This window comes from Armigeres subalbatus, chromosome 1 (genome assembly GCF_024139115.2).
Source record: "Armigeres subalbatus isolate Guangzhou_Male chromosome 1, GZ_Asu_2, whole genome shotgun sequence".
In the NCBI taxonomy this organism is placed as follows: Eukaryota; Metazoa; Arthropoda; class Insecta; order Diptera; family Culicidae; genus Armigeres; species Armigeres subalbatus.
In genome coordinates, this window is record NC_085139.1 from 120060597 (window position 1) to 120078527 (window position 17931).

Here is a 17931-nt window from a genome sequence, read left to right on the forward strand (position 1 = left end):
GATAAGGATTGGTGAGATATAACTTCCAAGAAACTTGAAAAATATTATATTATCGACAAAGTAGAGCACACTGCTTAAAATATCAAACTTCAATATTACTACAAAAATATATAAAGTCATACACGAAACATTGCAAATTCAACCAGCATTCATTAGCCGAAAAAATATTGACAATGCATGAACTCATCGCTGAGATAAAACGTTTTCATTGACAATTGAAAATATCTTCAAAATAGCTCATTTTGATCAAAACCTAGTTAGATGGGAATAATAAAAAATCAAGAATATACCACCCAACCATCCAACCGACCACTGACGTGATGAAAGTGTACGTTTCCATTGGAAATATTGCTTGATACTTCATAATTATGCGCTGATTATAGATTGAAAAGAATCTGTGTACCGATTACAAAAATCCCACATGTACTTACATTTATTCTATAAAATTCTATAAAATTAGAATCATTATACATATTACTTGTGTTGATAATTATTATATTTCAGAATAGAACTGTTTATTGTAAACATATGTGGAGATTATATTCGAATAATGCAAACTGACTCAGAATCTATTTATTGTCAAGATATTACGCATGAGTTTCAGGAAGGATGTTGGTTCTTTCTTGTTTTGGTACTTGTGGTTTTGTGTGGCACGGATCCGTGCCACCTCGACCTCTTTCCTCTAATCTTGCTATAAATTCAACGAAAAAATATAGTTTAAAGTTTGTTTAGTGCAATGTCTTTAGAATTATTACTATTTCATCTATTTCGCTAATTGATAGTAACTTCACATAAGGTGTATTTGCATCAAAAGAATTTTTGAAAATTCGAAAACTTCTTCCAGCTCGTTCCAAAAGTTTTGATTTCCACGCATTTATAAGCAGTTTAGCAGTTCAAATTTTTTGAAACTGAAACTTAACCCTCCAGAGTCACTCCCCAATTTGTTTGCAGTTAATCCTCCAGAGTCATATTTCCCCAATTTGTTTGCAGTAAAGTCTAATATTGTGTTGAGATATAATATTAAAACAAACATAAGGCTAAAGCACTAATAACACGTAGGCTTTCTACAGTTCCTAAATCTATGTCCATTTAGAATCCGGAATAATAAAATCATCTATATCTCGGTAACGGATTGACGTACAAAGAAGGTTAACACATCAAAACAAGGGTAATTCACTGTACTTTAAGGAAAAATTATTGATACAAATAATTTCTTCTTGTTTCTAGTGAAAATTCGCACCTTCTTCTTTATTCCTCTCATCAAAAGTTGCACACCTCCGGAGTCAACTTCCTTGCACATTTGTTCCACATTTTGGTCATCTGAATCGCGTCCCGAGCTGTTTTTCCACTATTTCCACTTTTCTCAAGCTTCCGCTTCATTACTGCCCAAAATGTCTCGATGGGCCGGAGCTGTGGGCAGTTGCGTGGATTTATGTTTTTATCGATGAAATCTTCGTTATTATCGCGGTACCACTGGATGACTTCCCGGCTGTAGTGGCAACTCGCCAAATCTGGCCAAAACTTCACGGGACCTTTATGGGCTTCATGGAAGGTCGACCGCGGTTTTTGAGACATTCCTCCTTGTACAGCTTCGAGTTCATCGTCTTATTCGTCACAAACACTTAGGTTTTTGCCCCACAGTTGCATATCCCTTACCAATATCATCCGTTTTTTTGCAAGTTTGTCCAAAAATCAAACTTAAACTCCGCAGGAACTACTCCTCGTGCCATCACCATGTCGAATTTTTGGCTAGGAAGCTGTCCGAAATCCATTTTGACGTAGGTTCTATCGTCGATGACAGGATTATCAACGTGGGTGTGCAGACTTTTTTCTCTCCTTTCGGCTTCCATCTGGAATAATTTTTGACACGCTGCACGAAACTTCGTGAAATTTATACCACAGCAAGTGGGCGCCTAGGTAGACAAACCGCTGTAAAATAATTCTTGCAGCGGTCACTTTCCGTGCCGCTGCAATACAATAAATGATTCCGGATTCTAAACGGACATAGCTTTATGTACATATACCTTCACTACGTCTGCGAACTTTTGTGGCTCAAATAAAAACCGGCGAGGCATGTTGCCGTTGTTGCTACTCCCGCTACTGCCGATTTTAAGTCAATTGATGTTCAGATAAAAATATTCTTCAAGAGCATTCGCCATCTAGCGCCATTCTACATATCTTCAAATTCGATCTCCAATACATTTTCATTAATGCTGTCGACTTCTACGTAAAATTCCTTGTACAACTTTTTTTGGAAAATATATTAAGCTCGTTTAGTGGAATGTATTAAACCGTCTAAGACGAATTAAGTACTGTCCATTTAATTCCACCAGTTAATTTTCGTTATCTTTGCAGATACGTATTTCGACCACAACTGTGTGGTCCTCTTCAGTGTCTTGTACTTGACTCGACTTTTTTTGTAATATGATCCGTTTCCTTAACCCATGACATTGAACGAACCCTGCAAAATAAGTCGGACTGAGGATTTGGATTTTCCGCATATATCTCACCGCCTATCGTTTACAAGAGTAGTGTTCCGACAGCAAAGAATCATCTTTCCCTCTGAGATGTTGCTGGTTATTGTGGCTGAAACCCGTAGCAGAGTCTGGTCCTGCCGTAACATACAGAACGCAATTAATAATCCTTTGGTTCATTCCTACTACAGTTTCAGAGACTTCGTTCAGCTCAGCAATTATTCTTAAGTCATACGTATCCATATCTCTAGACCAACATTTGAAAAGGACGTAACAGCCAAAATTTATTCCTTCTTATTCTTCGTCTACATTTATAACTATACAGGGTGTTCAATAAGTTCGAATACAAATGTTTGATCATTGTGTTTGTAAGCCCAAAGTACATATTCTGTATTAGTATTGGTGTCAGCGTTAGCGGTATATATACGCTATCGGATGTGTGTAGTGTTGACATTCTGTCACTTGTTGTTTGTTTATTACGCGCGTTGAAAATGGATTGGGGCATCATAAACAGCGGTTTTTGAAGGTCAAAATCATTGCGGCGCACTTCAAAACTAATGTTTTAGGGACGATTGATGCCCCCAGTGGCCCGGTGATAAGACGGAGGTCAGCCCTACGTGTTACAATAGGACGATAACCCTTTATACACGGAAAATGCGATTTAAGCCTTATATGGGGACAATTTCATCGACTTTTTAGACAAAGCTTCCCGGATTTGAACCCTCTTAACTTACTTGTTTGGTCCTTTATTATATTAAATCTGTACGAATACAAGGTTAATAACTTGGACCAGTTCAAGAAGTAATTCTTAAAATCTGGAACGGAATGCCCATGCAGACCGTGCGTGCCGCTTACGATGGGTTTTAGAAACGTTTGAAGCTCGTGAAGAAGTATAAAATAGAGGTCATTCCAAAAGAAATGTTACAAACGTTCCTTATTAACAATACTTTCAATAAAATGCAACCGGGAGAAGAAAGAATTTATTCTCAATTTTTAAACATATTTTGAAAGTGTATTCGAACTTATTGAACACCCTGTATATGTGCTCAAAGAATCAGAAGAAATAAATTTTGGCTGTTACTATGAATGAACATTTTGATGACAGATATCCTTCGTCCCAATTAGGTTGTGAAAACTGTGGGATAATACCGTTACAAAACGTGGAAACTTTCACCCAAGGCTCAAGCATTTTTCGTCCCAAATGCACTTTCACAAATCTGGATACTTCTTCATATTCTATTCTGCTTTTTAACACCAATGATGATTCGCATGAAGCAGTTAAAGATTCTTTGTAATCAGCTAGCTTACGTAATGCTTATTCTGCCTATGATTCACCCTTCTTGAATAATAAAGTCAATATCTTCACTGAAGCTTTATTACTAGCTTTTCGAGCTGATAGTCTGGATGATTTTAAAAGATTTGGCAAGGGTTCAACTTTGTATTTAAGTTTCTGCTTCGTCTTTCTTTGTGATAGGCTTTGAAAATCTCTCGGCTTACGGCCAGCCATTTTTCGAGTAATTTTTCTCGTGCGCGTGTAGGGTAATTGAGAATAATATTGTTGTAAATAGATTCCTTACTGTATTGAACCGGTCAACATTGTAAGCAGCAATATCGAAACGCGTAGAGTTTCACAAAGTTCTCAAAATATTGCTTGTAGTTGTGCACACTAGAGATAATACTAAATTATTATTAATCAAAACACTTTTTGCAGGAATAAGCAAAATTATTCAAATGCGTACAAACAAAACTTCACAGCCACGATGTATTTACAAATGATGAAAAATTACACTGTACCAAGCATTGTTCAAACATGCACTTTCTGTCACGTAAGTGGGTGCATATTGATTTTTTACTACTCCCATCTAATTTGGTTATAATCAAAATGAGCTGTTTTTAAGATATTTTCAATTGTCAATATGTTTTCGGCTAATGAATGCTGATTGAATTTGCAATGTTTCATGTATGACTTTATATATTTTTGTAGTAAAATTGAAGTTTGATATTTTAAGCAATGTGCTCTACTTTGTCGATAATATAATATTTTTCAAATTTCTTAATGGAAGTTATATCTCACCAATCCTTATCGGTAGCAGCAATGTTATGCAGTTTCCAAAAAGCTGTTGAAAATAGCCAACTTTTGAGGGTAATTGAAGCCTGATTGGTAATTGGATTAAGGTTTGGCATTATAATCAATTTTATGCATTTTGAAGACCATTGTACCCAAGATACGAAATGCAAAATCGTGAAAAAAGACCAACTTGCACCGGATACCATCGGTAACCACTGCATGCATTCGATTTCTGGTAAGATTCTGCGTTGGTACAGGTAAAGAACACCCCGTTCGGCTCAAATTTTTGAATTATGCTCCTTTTTGCTGAAAAATTATCCACTGTGCAGTGTCTGGAGGTCGGCGATAGGAAAGAAATTCAGCTGTTTCTTATAATAGATCCGCACATTCTGCATCAGAATCTGGGCCATGGCATGGACCATTCCAAGGAACTGGCTCAACTTCAACCGCCATCGTATTTGGAGATTGTCCACCTGGACACAGGTAAGCTGTGACGACCAGCGATGCCAGATTGCTTCAACATTAATTCCGTAGATTAGCTCAAAAATTTTGGCTGTCGCTGTTTCGGCGCTCCCCCACAGCGCTCCCCCCGTCAAAAATTTATAGTTACTGGTTTCGTTATATCCTAAGCCTAACCACAGACAAACAGACATAACAGCTTGAGCAATTTCCTTGAAAATCCATCGCTCAATTATTTTACCACCACCTTACGTCCACGTTGCACGAAATGAAGTTTAGTACAACAATGTCAACAATGTGCGCTAGTGATGCCGCGACTTTGGTTGTGTAATTCGTCATCAGTAGGGAGTGAGAGATGGATTGGCGTAAGGAAATGAAGTTGGGGGAGCAGTTCCCGTCCAAGAATTGGTCGATTGAGTATTTCTCAAAGTCGGATTCTGAGACCACGAAGGGTTCGTACAGACACTGCTCAGTGCCCGATTTCCATGCCAGGTATTGAAACTCGGCGTGCAATTCATAGCTGAATGGACTGACCACGGCATTGAAACCGGCGCCGTAGCTATGGCTGGATTTCCGAGCCACGAATTAGTAGCGGAGGAGGTACTGAAAGGCTGAATACTCGAAGCCTTCTGAAGGTGGTCCTGCCACGAGGTAGAACACCGAGGCAGAGCTGACGAATAGCTCTGAGGAAGCGAGAATGTGACACTAGTACCCGGTATCTAGTGATAGGGCACCGTATGGGCTTGTGAATTCGTAGAATAGGCGGAAATGTAAGTATAATGTTCGGTGGATGGCACCGATTTACCGGAGCGCGCAATGCCGGTATTGCCAAGTCTCTAATTGCTAAAGCCACTTTTGCTGGGGGATTATTTTGTGTTCCCTTAAACTTTTCTTGGACCTCAGGTTCGTTTTACTTTAGCTCTTGGGAGAAGTTGGAGGGTTATAGGCGGAAAGACTTCCCTCAAATAATATGCAAGGTGGATCAATCAATATGAAAACAGATAAATGAGGATAATGCTCATAAATTAATTTCTGCTGATTCTAGGGTTATTTAAATATTTCAATTAGTTTTAATTATTGCTTTAATATTACTTTAGAATAATTAATAGGATAGGAATTATTTTCACACACCCTTAGCCTTCACCATCGACGATGCAGAGTGAAGACGGATAGAGCAGCGGGGCCTTAGTGGACGTTGTCGATGATTCGTGATCGCTTCTGATCCGTCCAAGGAAACTTGCGTATGCCATAGTGGTGGATCGATCCACGCGGCTTTGCCATCATGCGACCGGAGATTTTGCTCACTTTTTGCACCTCCTTCAAGCTCCTGGAGCAGAAATGGATACGACACACACTCGGGATGCTTCTGTTGTTGTTGTTGTTGTGTAACCATATACCATAAAGTCCTCAAAAGTGAAAAATGTACTTAAGGTCTGAGGGGAGCTCTCTTGCGATAGAGCGCTATTTTCGAGCCAAAATGTCTATAACAAGAAATTGGAAAGGAGTTTTGCTTATCCCAGCTGATCGTCTCTTTGAAATTTATCAAGGAATGTTGCTAGAAAAAATCGTTGATGTATAATTTCCCAAATTGGAATTAAGCTTTAAATACTGAACTATTGTGCAACTGAAATCTTAGTTTTTCATTATCTATCTCTAATGATTTGAGGCATAAAGGAACCGAATTTTGCGAAACCCAACCGGTAATAGTTTTGAAATTCTCCAATGATCATTTTGATGCAATAAAAAGTATATGTAACCGCATAAAATTTTGAAGGAAAGTCTTTTGACTTTAACCAAGTTATCCAAAATCTATACAAAAATTATCATTTTGGGAGAGCACGGCAAGAAAGGAATTTGATTTATAACGTTCCTTGATTCAAGGGCGAATAGGAAACTCCCAGGGTCGTTTTATGCGAATCGTTTAAAGTTCGGTACAGGAAAAGGGCCAGCATAATCACAACATAATTTCTGATTAACTCTAGAGGTTCATTTACCAGGGTTGAAACCAACTTGCTAGGATTTCTGGAAATGACGGGTGGGAAACTATTGATTTGAGAAGTTTGCATCGAATTTAGGGGATATTAACCAATTAGTGTGATTTCTAAGAGCTTGAAATTTCTTTTTCTAATAGAGAGCTAGGTATTTTTGGGTGAATACAATTGGTCTACAAACGACATGCTATTTATTATGCTTTCAAGTGACTAGCTATAGTAGACTAACCTCGTAATCACGATTTCCTAATCTTTTATTGCACAAATATGTTCCTAATAAAACAACAATGGCGTCAAACTTCGCATCAAAATATTCTAACAATAGTCCTGTGAAACGTGATTGGACAAATCTAGTGTCGAGGAAGCAAGGAAGATTTCTGGCTTAGGGATTTGATTTTCCCCGGAGAATTCCAAATTAGATGCAAGTAGGAGTTTGGGACCAGTTTCTCCCGGAAATCCAAACGGCTGGCCTAAACATTCGACGGCTTTTACAATCGTTTTGGTCATTTTACCTTTTTCCACTAGGTTCAGTTGCACTAAATTCCCTTGGCCACACAGCACCCTGTATAGTGTATATAGTACATTTATTATTAAGTTAAGCTTCTCTAACACAATTAACATTTTTTTTACCTTTAATAAATTACTAACTGCACTATTAACACTTTATTTTGAGCTTTTTAACAATTGGCTTTTATGGAACAGTTATAACCCAGAAAAATTGCTTACGCAACTAGTGTACGGCCCCTACGGCTAGGGGCGTTTAAAGGAGGTCACCCAAATTCCCGCATTTGGTGGAGCCAATGCGATAATCTTAAAAACATCGGTTTTAATTCACGTATTCACATTTGCAAACACGAAGCTACCAAATACATAAATTGAAATCAAATATGGGAAAAGGACAATACAAATAAGACAAATAAGACATATTAGACAAATAAGACCAATAAGACTGTGGAAAACAATAATTTCGTTGGCCAGGGGCATCGTCCTCTAAACGTATCTCGTGACAATGACCTAAATCTACATACTCCTTAAGTAAATCTTGATACATACGCTTCATCTCAAGGTCATTTGATATTTGTTTCTCACTTGACAAGAACCTTTTGAACGCCAAAGAATGGGAGTTACCTACTTGGTCGATGGAGTCGCGAAACGAAAGCTGAACAATGAATTGTCCTTCACCATGTTGATATGTTTTACAAAAGTAATCCTCGATCCTCTGTTCTTCACATGTTATCTCTTTCTCTTCTGTAAGCACCTCTTGCTCGAAAAACCTTTGGACACTCCTAAGCAACGGATCTTCATTATTAACACACATCACATTGACTTCGTCATGAGATTCTTCTAAGGCCCCAGCCGGCACCCATCCAAATTGAGTTTCGTAGAGCTGTGGCAACTTGTCGGAAAGTTTCAGTAGCGCTGATTTCAGGATATCAAAAAATAGCTCCGCACCAACCAATAGATCAACATCTTTTGATTCATTGAAGCTTGGATCAGTCAAAACAATACCAGGAAGAAATTTCCATTCAAAAACATCAACTGGAACGGATGGAATCATCAGTTGGTTCAGCTTCACTAAGGCACTCGTATGCAGCTCGTCGAACTACTCTAGTTTACTATCTTGCGCATCCTGCTGTTCTCCGGTACACATATTCATCAGCGAATCATGTATCGTCGAGTACTCCGAATAAAGCAATTCCAGTTTTATCTCGTAGGCTTTCAGCTGCGATAGGTTCGTTGTTTCGGGTTTATCAGAAGCTTCGTTTAGTTTTTGGACGATCGTTGTCAGCCTCGTTTTCACCTGACCTCGTTGGTGGATCAATTGCTTCAACTTCTCCATGATCACTGTTTTCACAATAGTTTACTCACAATTGACGATCACTTTTCACTGTGGGCTATCACTTTTCACTCACTATGGGTACCGCTGTTCTACACTTCAATGTCTTAGAAGGAAGATTCACGTTTCACTTTACATAAACTTATTTGACAGTCTCGTGGAGAGGTCATCAATATTCGCAAATGGACTGATTAGGCAGGATAATATCCGGCTCGAAGGACCAATGTTGAGTATTCACTTAATCACAAGGTAATCCATTGCACTTACCCTTCAAGCCGCAGACTTACCTGATCGAGTGATCGAGTCGCTGTTGACCATGAGCACCACGATCAATGCCAGGATGGTAGGATGATGGGATTGCCGGTACTGTACACTTCACAGCCACCAGCGGACATGACGACTACACTCGACGGCCGTGCTCATCACAGCCACCAACGCACGGAACGGCAACTAACACTGCAACCACCAGCGCAGGATTCTTGGTACTAGCGACGAGTTTCTTGCGATGCACTACCACGGATGAAGGACAACGGCAATCTGCCGAACACACGCTACCAACACAAATCACCTCGCATGATCCAAGGAATTGTAGAATTTTTTTCAAATAACTCTAGCTTTAACTCAGGCTTTGAACAGGTTGGAACATGTACGAGGGTTTGATGTTGTGATAATTGTCGAGAAGGGAAATTCAAATGCAGCCAGACTCCACCATACACGAGCGCCACCGACACACCGTTCGAGCCGAACGTTCGAGATGAACGAGAAGAAGAGTGCACTCACACGCACTGCTTATTCGACGAACAAGGTGAAAGAGAGAAACGGCTTTGTTCTGTATTCGGTCACTTTTTATTACAAACTGAATAAAAAAATATGAATGTTAAACATTCTTATATTGTATTTTCTTCGTCAACGGCTGTTAATTTTCGCAAACTTTAGCTCCGCCCATTGAGTACACGTTACTTATTGACTTCCAATATAGCTATAGGTCATGGAATGCTTTCGGATATTCCTTCATGAAATAATTCGGATATTTCTCCAGGAATTCTTCCTGATATTCCTCCAGAAATTCTTTCGGAAAATCCTCCAGATATTCCTCCAATAAATCCTCCTGATATTTTTCTAGGAATAATTCCAAATACTTCTACAGATGTACTGTTCGGAAGTTGGCTTTCTCAGTCTGAAGTATCAAAACGATGGTACATCCCATCCAGTCAAAAAACACCCTTCTACAGATGTTTCTTCGAATATTCTTCAAGGAATTCGTCCGGATATTTAGGTAGAAACTCCTTTGGACATTCCTCTAGAAATTTCTACAGATATTCTTCCAATTATTCCTCCAGGAAATAATCCGGATATTCCTCCAGAAATTCTTTTAGACATTCCTCCAGGATTTCCTTCGAATTATTCCTCCAGATATTCCTTCGAATATTACTCCACTAAATCTTCTTGTTATTTTTATAGAAATTTTTCCCAATATTTCTCCAGATATTCCTTAGGATATTCCTTAAGGAAGTCATTCGGATATTTCTCCAGGAATTGCCCGGATATTCCTATAGGAATTCTTGCAAAAGCGTTTCTGGAGGAATATCCGGAGAAATATCCGGACGAATTCCTAGAAGCATATCTGGAGGATTTTATAGAGATGTATTTGAAGAAATTCCTGAAGGAATCCTTCCGAAAACCTGCAGGAACATCCGGAGGATTTCTAAGGTAATATCCGAAGGATTTCCTTGAGAAGATTTCAGGATAAATTTTGGAAGGAATATCAAGAGAAATTCCTGGCGAAACGTGCGGAGGAATTACTTGATGAATTTGACTTATTTAAAATATTTGTCTTGTGTATCTTATTTGTCTCATTGGTCTTATTCGTCTTATTTGTCTTATTCGTCTTATTTGTTTTATTTGTCTGATTTGTCTTATTTGTCTAAGTTGTCTTATTTGTATTATTTGTCTTATTTGTCTTATTTGTCTTATTTGTCTTATTTGTCTTATCTGTCTTTGAACTTTTTAGCAATCATAATCCTTAATGCCGTCTACAAAGAGATATTCTGCATAATATTCAACCGTTTATCACCAATAAAGAATGAGTTCGTGGGAAGCTATCAAACCAGTTTCGTTCACGCAGCTCGACAACGTACCTGATCAACATGTCGTTAACATCGGATTCTAACGCACCGTTTGTTGTTGATTTCAATCATCATTTCGTCCAAATGATCTTATCGGCCCGACGACTTTCAGCCGTATGTCCATTTTTAGTCAAACAGCCCATTTTTATGCCTCTATTCGAGAGACTGGCAGCCTTTTGCTGGCCCAAATCTTATCTAACAGCCCTTTCCATCAAACGACCATCTCGATCAAACGGCATTTTCGTTCAAATGACGAGTTCTCTATTTCGGCCTGATGGTTTGTTCGCCCCAACAACTTTTGTCCAAATATTTTTCGGCCGAATGAATTTAATACACGTTAAGCTAAAAAATCATCTAGCCGAATACCATTCGACCGAAACATACGTTTGGCAGAAAAGGTTTACTAGGTCGAAATTGGTTTGTTCGAAATGTAACATACGACGGTACTAGTAATTTGACAGACAAATTTGTCTGCCCGTATAGGTTAATTGGTCGGGAATGCCGTAAAATTGCCATAAAAAATATGAAATGGCCAACAAAGAAATTAGGGTAAAAGCAATGAATAAAGACGGAATAAAGAGTGAAGAACTTAAAATTTGAAAAATCATGTAAATTAAGGGAACAAACAATAAAGATGATTTTTTTTAAATATTGCTAAATATCAATAAAAAATTTCCCAAGAACCAAAAATATATTAGTACTTTTATAAATAAAAACGGCAATTATAAAGAAGATTTTTCCATACAAAAAATCAAAAATTTCCGTTGAAAAAGATACAAAATTTAATGAAGATAAAATGATAAAATTTAGTAAATATTTCATCAATCATCAATAAACAATCACAAAATTTTCCATGAAACTGTTTTGCTCTTCATTAAATATTGGTGGAAAGTTGGAAAGGTGGAAAATATTTCGTGGAATTTCTTTGTATTGGTTTATTGCCAATAATAACTGTACGTTTTAATTAAATTTATTGATCGGCTACTCAGTCTTACAATTATTACGAGTTTATTTTTTACCCAACGTTTTGACACGGGGATAGTGTCTTTTTTAAGGGGAAAAATATTATCCCCTTGAAAAAGACACAATCGCCGTGTCGAAACGTCAGGTAAATAATAAACTCGTTGTAATAATTGTAAGTCTGAGTTGCTGTTCCATAAATTTATATAATATTTTATTTAATAACTAGTTTATTTGTGGACGCAATAACGCCCGTGGCAAGTGTTTTTTTTTTCAATTTTTAAAAGTGATATATTCTTTTCTGCATTTAAAAAAATCAAAAATCAAATGCTGTATCTGGTTGTCTAAGGTTGTCACTGGTTTTGTTCTCTGCATTTAATAGTAAAAAAGAATTGAAGGGTCAAATATTTTATTTTTTTGTGAGAATTTCCCTCGCGTGCTGCGTCTGGTTGGCTAGTCACCGGACAGACAAACAGGGCTATTATATATGTGAAACTTTCTTTGAAAATTGACATTTTTACTTTTAAAAGTGTTGATATATTTCTGTTTCTTTGAAAATGTTTAATGCCTGGACGAAGTCCCAAAGAAATACCTGTATCTTTAGCAATTTCTAGAGGAATCCACGGACAGAAGTTCGTGGAGAAATTCCCGGAGGAGTTCCTGAAAGAAGTCTGTGAGTAGTTCGTGGATGAGTTTCTGGAAGAGCTTTTGGAGTAATTGAAGAAGAATCTCACGAAGGAATTCGCAGAGACAGCCCAAAACTAATTTCCGGAGCAATTCTCGAAGGATCTAACGGAGGAATTCTTGAAGGAACTCACAAAGCAATTCACGGAGGTATTCACGAAAAAACTCTTGGTAAAAATCTCGGAGGAAATCCTGACAGAATACCCAGAGAATGTGATGGAGAATTTCTCAGGGGAGTTCCTGGAAAAATTATCAAATGAAATCCTGGAGCGTTGATCCCTCATAAACCAACGGTGGTCCTACTACGCTGAAAACCTCTACGGACCGTCGAATGAGAGTTCGGCGCTTGGAGTACGTGGCCACAGTGCTGGATTGGGACCGAAGTCAAGGGCTCATCTTATGACGGGCGGTCATAGCCGAAGTTGGCGAAGCCGTGCGGAGGTACGAGAGAACAGTGGACAGTGAACTGCCTGTCGAGGACAGCTTCGCCACCATCGCCACCATCACCAAACCCGAACCGGATCGCCACCATCGCACCGGCGAAAATCAGTAAAAATCGACGAAGATAACCTGCGCAGTTATATGACTAGTGTGCAGACATGGCTATGATCTAAAAAACATTTCCATTACCGTACCAACCCAAAAATGTGTTCAAATAAACCTAATGAATTGTTGTGAAAAAGGATCGAGTAGTTCCGTTTCATTTATTTTAGTTTGAGCAATCGCTGGAAGATTATTTCTTTTAGGTCCGTTGCCTACGTCCATCATTCGCTTCGCAGGACTTCTGCCGAGATTTTTTAGTGGGTTGGATGGGTCTGAGAGTTCGAAAGGGGAGTAAACTCAATTGGGAGGATGCCAAGTTGGTAAAAAACACTTGATGCAAAGCGTTTTATAGGATTCAGCCAGCGACTGTTCGAGTGACCCCTGAGGAGAGAATTCCGAATTCCGGAAGTGGCGCTTAAGCAACCAGTTATAATTCAAGCTGAAGCTACGAACGGTTACAACGTAATGCATAATGAAAGTTAGACATAATGGACGTTAGACATAATTCTGCCTTCTTTATGTCATGGGCTGTTTGTTGGGGCGTTTTATGCCTACCGGGGTATTCCCCATTCACTACATTGTTGAAAATCTCCACGTCTTCCAATTTGTTGTACGTTGTAGTCTCGTCCGAACACAAAACACTTTTCACAAATTGACAACAGCTTGGAACGAAAAATGGTATACTTGTTAAAATATGATATATACTCTTCTCAAAATTTATTCGAGCTTAGTTGTTTTCAATATTTTCTTAACGCTAGAAAATTGATTGAAAACCTTTTCCAATTCATTATATTTTCAAATTTTTGAGAAAACTTACTTTGTTTCTACAATGCTTGAATTTTGAGCTTTGATTTTACAAAGTAGTTGTTGTCTGGAAAAAAATAAAAGACATTTCCACATGATATTTAAGGTAAATTAGGCGACCCAGATTTGTTTTAGTTCATATGTCTGTAAACCCTGTTTTACGGAAAATGATTCTAAAAAATATAAGGCCATTCGGCCTAAGCCCGCTCGGTAATAAACAAATCCTCTATTGCAAAAACGATTATTCAAGACGAAATATACGGAATCAGCATTTTAAAACATCGTTTTTTATTGCGGTGCTTTGAACTATCACAGTTCTGCGGACCCAAAAGCATTTTTGTCTGAGTTGCCTGAATAGCAGACATACATGGAGTTAATATCAATTACACTAATTTCTACGATCATTTTCGGTGTGAAACGTCTACAATCAAACCCCAAATGAAGATCCATTCTCACATCTTATTTATAAATTAATGTTCCGTTCTCTCCAGTGTGCAAAACTGTCGATAATCTTGATCACAGTTTACTCAATCCATTGGCGAAGCGCGATACATATTGGCAAATTGTAGTCTTAATTGCCGTTCGAACACTCCACCATACAGATACAAACACCCAAATGCAAGCAAATATCGCACCACAGCACACATTCGCCTATTCACACCGCAATGACGCAATTTCAGATCCGCCAGAACATAGGAAAACATTTTCCCGCCCATTTTTCCTCCCGCTGTCCGACAGCAACAGGAAAACCTGCCACATCTATCCATCCATCCGAGCCAGATGATTGCCTCGGCGGCGCGTCGCGGTAATGATCCCAGTGTTTTGCGAATCGATTTCGCTTTGCCTGGTCAATTTATTTAAGAAATTTGGCAGCTCCAAACTGAGGCCAACATTTCGGCCACTAGCGTGGAGAGTTTGCCACCCACCATCATTTTTCTTCTATCGGTTTGATTTATGACTACTCCCATGTCGCTCACCTCCAACCAGCAAAAATGCTGCTAATTTCCACATCCTGATGGTCTGACGCCGAGCTGCTCCGTACAACACTCCCAAAAATGCAAAGATTGATCTACTCCACGCGTTAGATCATAATTTACCGGATTTCTGAGGCGAATCAGCTTCTAATCCAATGCGGTATGTAAACTGCTCAACGGTTTCGTATTTCCGCGCCAAACCGTCAGACGACTTTCTTAGCAGTTAATCACTTCGAATTTTTCTCAAACGTTTAGCATTAAATGGTCCACTTAATCAAACTTTGAACGCACAGGCACGCGACGCGATGTCTATCCTCAGTGTGGAAAAAGTCTCCCCCCTCGCGAATATTATATTTCAGCACGGATCACCCACGACGAATTTCCGGGTCTCGGTCTTAGAAGTGCGTCTTAATCGCAGCGAAATCGGAACTAGACTGAGGAAAAACTGCGAGATTCCGAGTCGGTTGGCTTTGCTGCTAGTCAGCGTTGGCGGTTTGCGGCACGGATGCTTAGTACATATAGAGGCGGACCGACTAACAACGGCGAAGACAGGCAGCTTGTAAGAATATCGAAAACTAATATATGTGTGCTGTGCAATATCAGCAGAGAGCAAAGCTTCGGCACGGAAGAGTCAGCCCTCGTTTCTTATAATATTTATTGGCTGATGTTTAGTTCGCTACACTGTGCTTAACTCAGGGGTTCTCAGAACGAACCTTACGAACGTTGCAAATTATCATATCATTTCTTTTATGCGCTAAACGTAATACATAGTTTGTAGAGATTTTCGAAATGACTTTTGGAATAAATCCATCTAGAAGGAAGTTACACGCTAACTTTCACCTACTCAGTGACTGTCTAAAATTGTATTGCTCTCTTTTTTCTTCCCACGGAAATTTTACTCAATTTCCGTCAAAAGCGGGGCTACTAAAAACTATGAGTTGTCTTGCTTTTGAGGGAAATTGAATAAAATTTCCGCGGGAAGTAAAGAGATGGCAATACAATTTTACTCAGTCACTGAGTAGATGAAAGCTAGAGTGTACTGGCCAACAGAAATGCTCAAATTCGATTTCATAGGAAACTCCTCTCCCGAGGAACGATTAAATGTGCTTTTGATGCAATTTCTGATAGATTCTGTAGACGAACGAACTCCTGAAGGGATTTCTGAAGGATATTTCAAGCTCGAAAATGAGTTTCCTGGTAGTGGACGTAACTAGCTCAGGTCAATTGGCAACAAAACAAAACAATATTAAAAAAAAAGGATTTATTACTTTGAGCTGAGCACTAATTAGAAAAAAAGTGTTCCTTTTAATGTTCAACAAATTGTTTTGTGTAAGGCTTAAAGTGTTCTATTGTAGCTGCTATGCCCCACCAAGGTGGCCATTAGAACAGTTCAACCAGATGATGGATAGGCTATCGTCTGACCTAGTGGGTCGTAAGCCGGTCGTCATAGCAGGAGATTTTAACGCTTGGGCAGTGGAGTGGGGTAGCCGCTGCACCAATTGAGAGGCCAACTAGAGGCGCTAGCAAAGCTCGACGCAGTGCTAGTCAATGATGGTTCCGCTAGCACGTTCAGAAGCAACGGGGTCGAGTCATGGATTGACATAACGTTTGTCAGTTCTGGTCTGGCACCAGACTTGGACTGGAGGGTGGACGAGGGTTACACCCATAGTGATCATCTAGCAATTCGCTTTAAGATCAACTATGGCGTGCAACATCCGAGGTCCGGGGGTGGAGAACCAATCACTTCGACAGCGAAGTTTTCACCGCGGCCCTGGGACTGGAAGCCAACACTGAAGGTCTAAGCGGGGATGCGTTGGTAGCTGTCCTATCACGCGCGTGTGACGCCACCCAAAAATGGCAAACGGCCGGTATACTGGTGGAGTCCCGAGATTGCAGTCCTTCGATCAACCTGCCTCAAGGCTAGACGAAGGATGCAACGTGCCCGCACCGAGGATGAAAGAGCAGACCGCCGTGAAGCGTTTCGAGCTGCGAAACTGGCCTTTAACAAGGCCATTAAGAGCAGTAAGAGAGCGTGATTCGACAACCTATGCGAAGGAGCTAACGCGAATCCGTGGGGTGACGCCTACAGGATAGTGATGGCCAAGACCAAAGGGAGCTCTTCACCATCTGAACGGTCCCCGGATAGGTTGGCGAGGATTATCGAGGTACTATTCCCGTCTCGAGCCACAAGTCCCTGGCCTCCTGCACCACAAGGCAATATGGGTGCGGCCGAAATGGTGGCTCCGGTGACGAACGAAGAGTTACTCGTGGTGGCCAAATCCCTGGTAACGAACAAAGCTCCAGGGCCTAATGGAGTTCCGAACAGCGCTCTCAAGGCAGCAATCATAGCGAACCCGAACATGTTCAGGCTAGCTATGCAAAGATGCCTAGATGAGTGTAGATTCCCCGAAAGATGGAAAAGACAGAAACTGGTATTGTTGCCGAAGGCCGGGAAGCCGCCGGGCGACCCATCGGCGCATAGACCAATCTGCCTTATAGACACGACGGGCAAGTTGCTAGAGAGGATCATCCTCAACAGACTGACCCCGTACTCAGAGGGTACGAATGGCCTGTCTAACAACCAGTTCGGTTTTCGCAAGGATAAGTCCACGTTGGACGCTATTAACTCGGTGGTAAAGACTGCCGAGATTGCGATCCAACAGAAAAGGCGAGGTATTCGATACTGTGCGTTAGTGACACTTGATGTGAAGAACGCAGTCAACAGCGCAAGCTGGTATGCCATCGCGCTCTCGTTACACCGGCTTAGCCTGCCGGTGGGCCTGTACCGGATTTTGGAAAGCTATTTCCAGAACCGTGTACTATCATACGAGACCGATGCCGGTCAGAGAAGCGTACCTATTACCGCAGGAGTTCCGCAAGGTTCAATACTGGGCCCGGTACTATGGAACCTTATGTATGACGGGGTTTTGAAGCTAAAGTTCCCTCCTGGTGTTAAGATCGTCGGTTTCGCAAATGACGTAACCTTGGAGGTCTACGGGGAGTCAATTTCC

At 40.0% G+C, this 17931-nt stretch overlaps 1 protein-coding gene across 1 annotated transcript in view; it reads right to left on the reverse strand.

Moving 5' to 3' along the window:
- Positions 1-15395, reverse strand: part of LOC134205059 (xaa-Pro aminopeptidase ApepP) — a 62350-nt gene extending 46955 nt beyond the window's left edge. Inside the window, exon 1 of the mRNA XM_062679954.1 lies at positions 14924-15395. Within this exon, the coding sequence (XP_062535938.1) occupies positions 14924-14957 (34 nt within the window). The 5' untranslated portion in view covers positions 14958-15395. The remainder of the gene's footprint in view (positions 1-14923) is intronic.
- Between the last annotated feature and the right edge of the window lie 2536 nt (positions 15396-17931).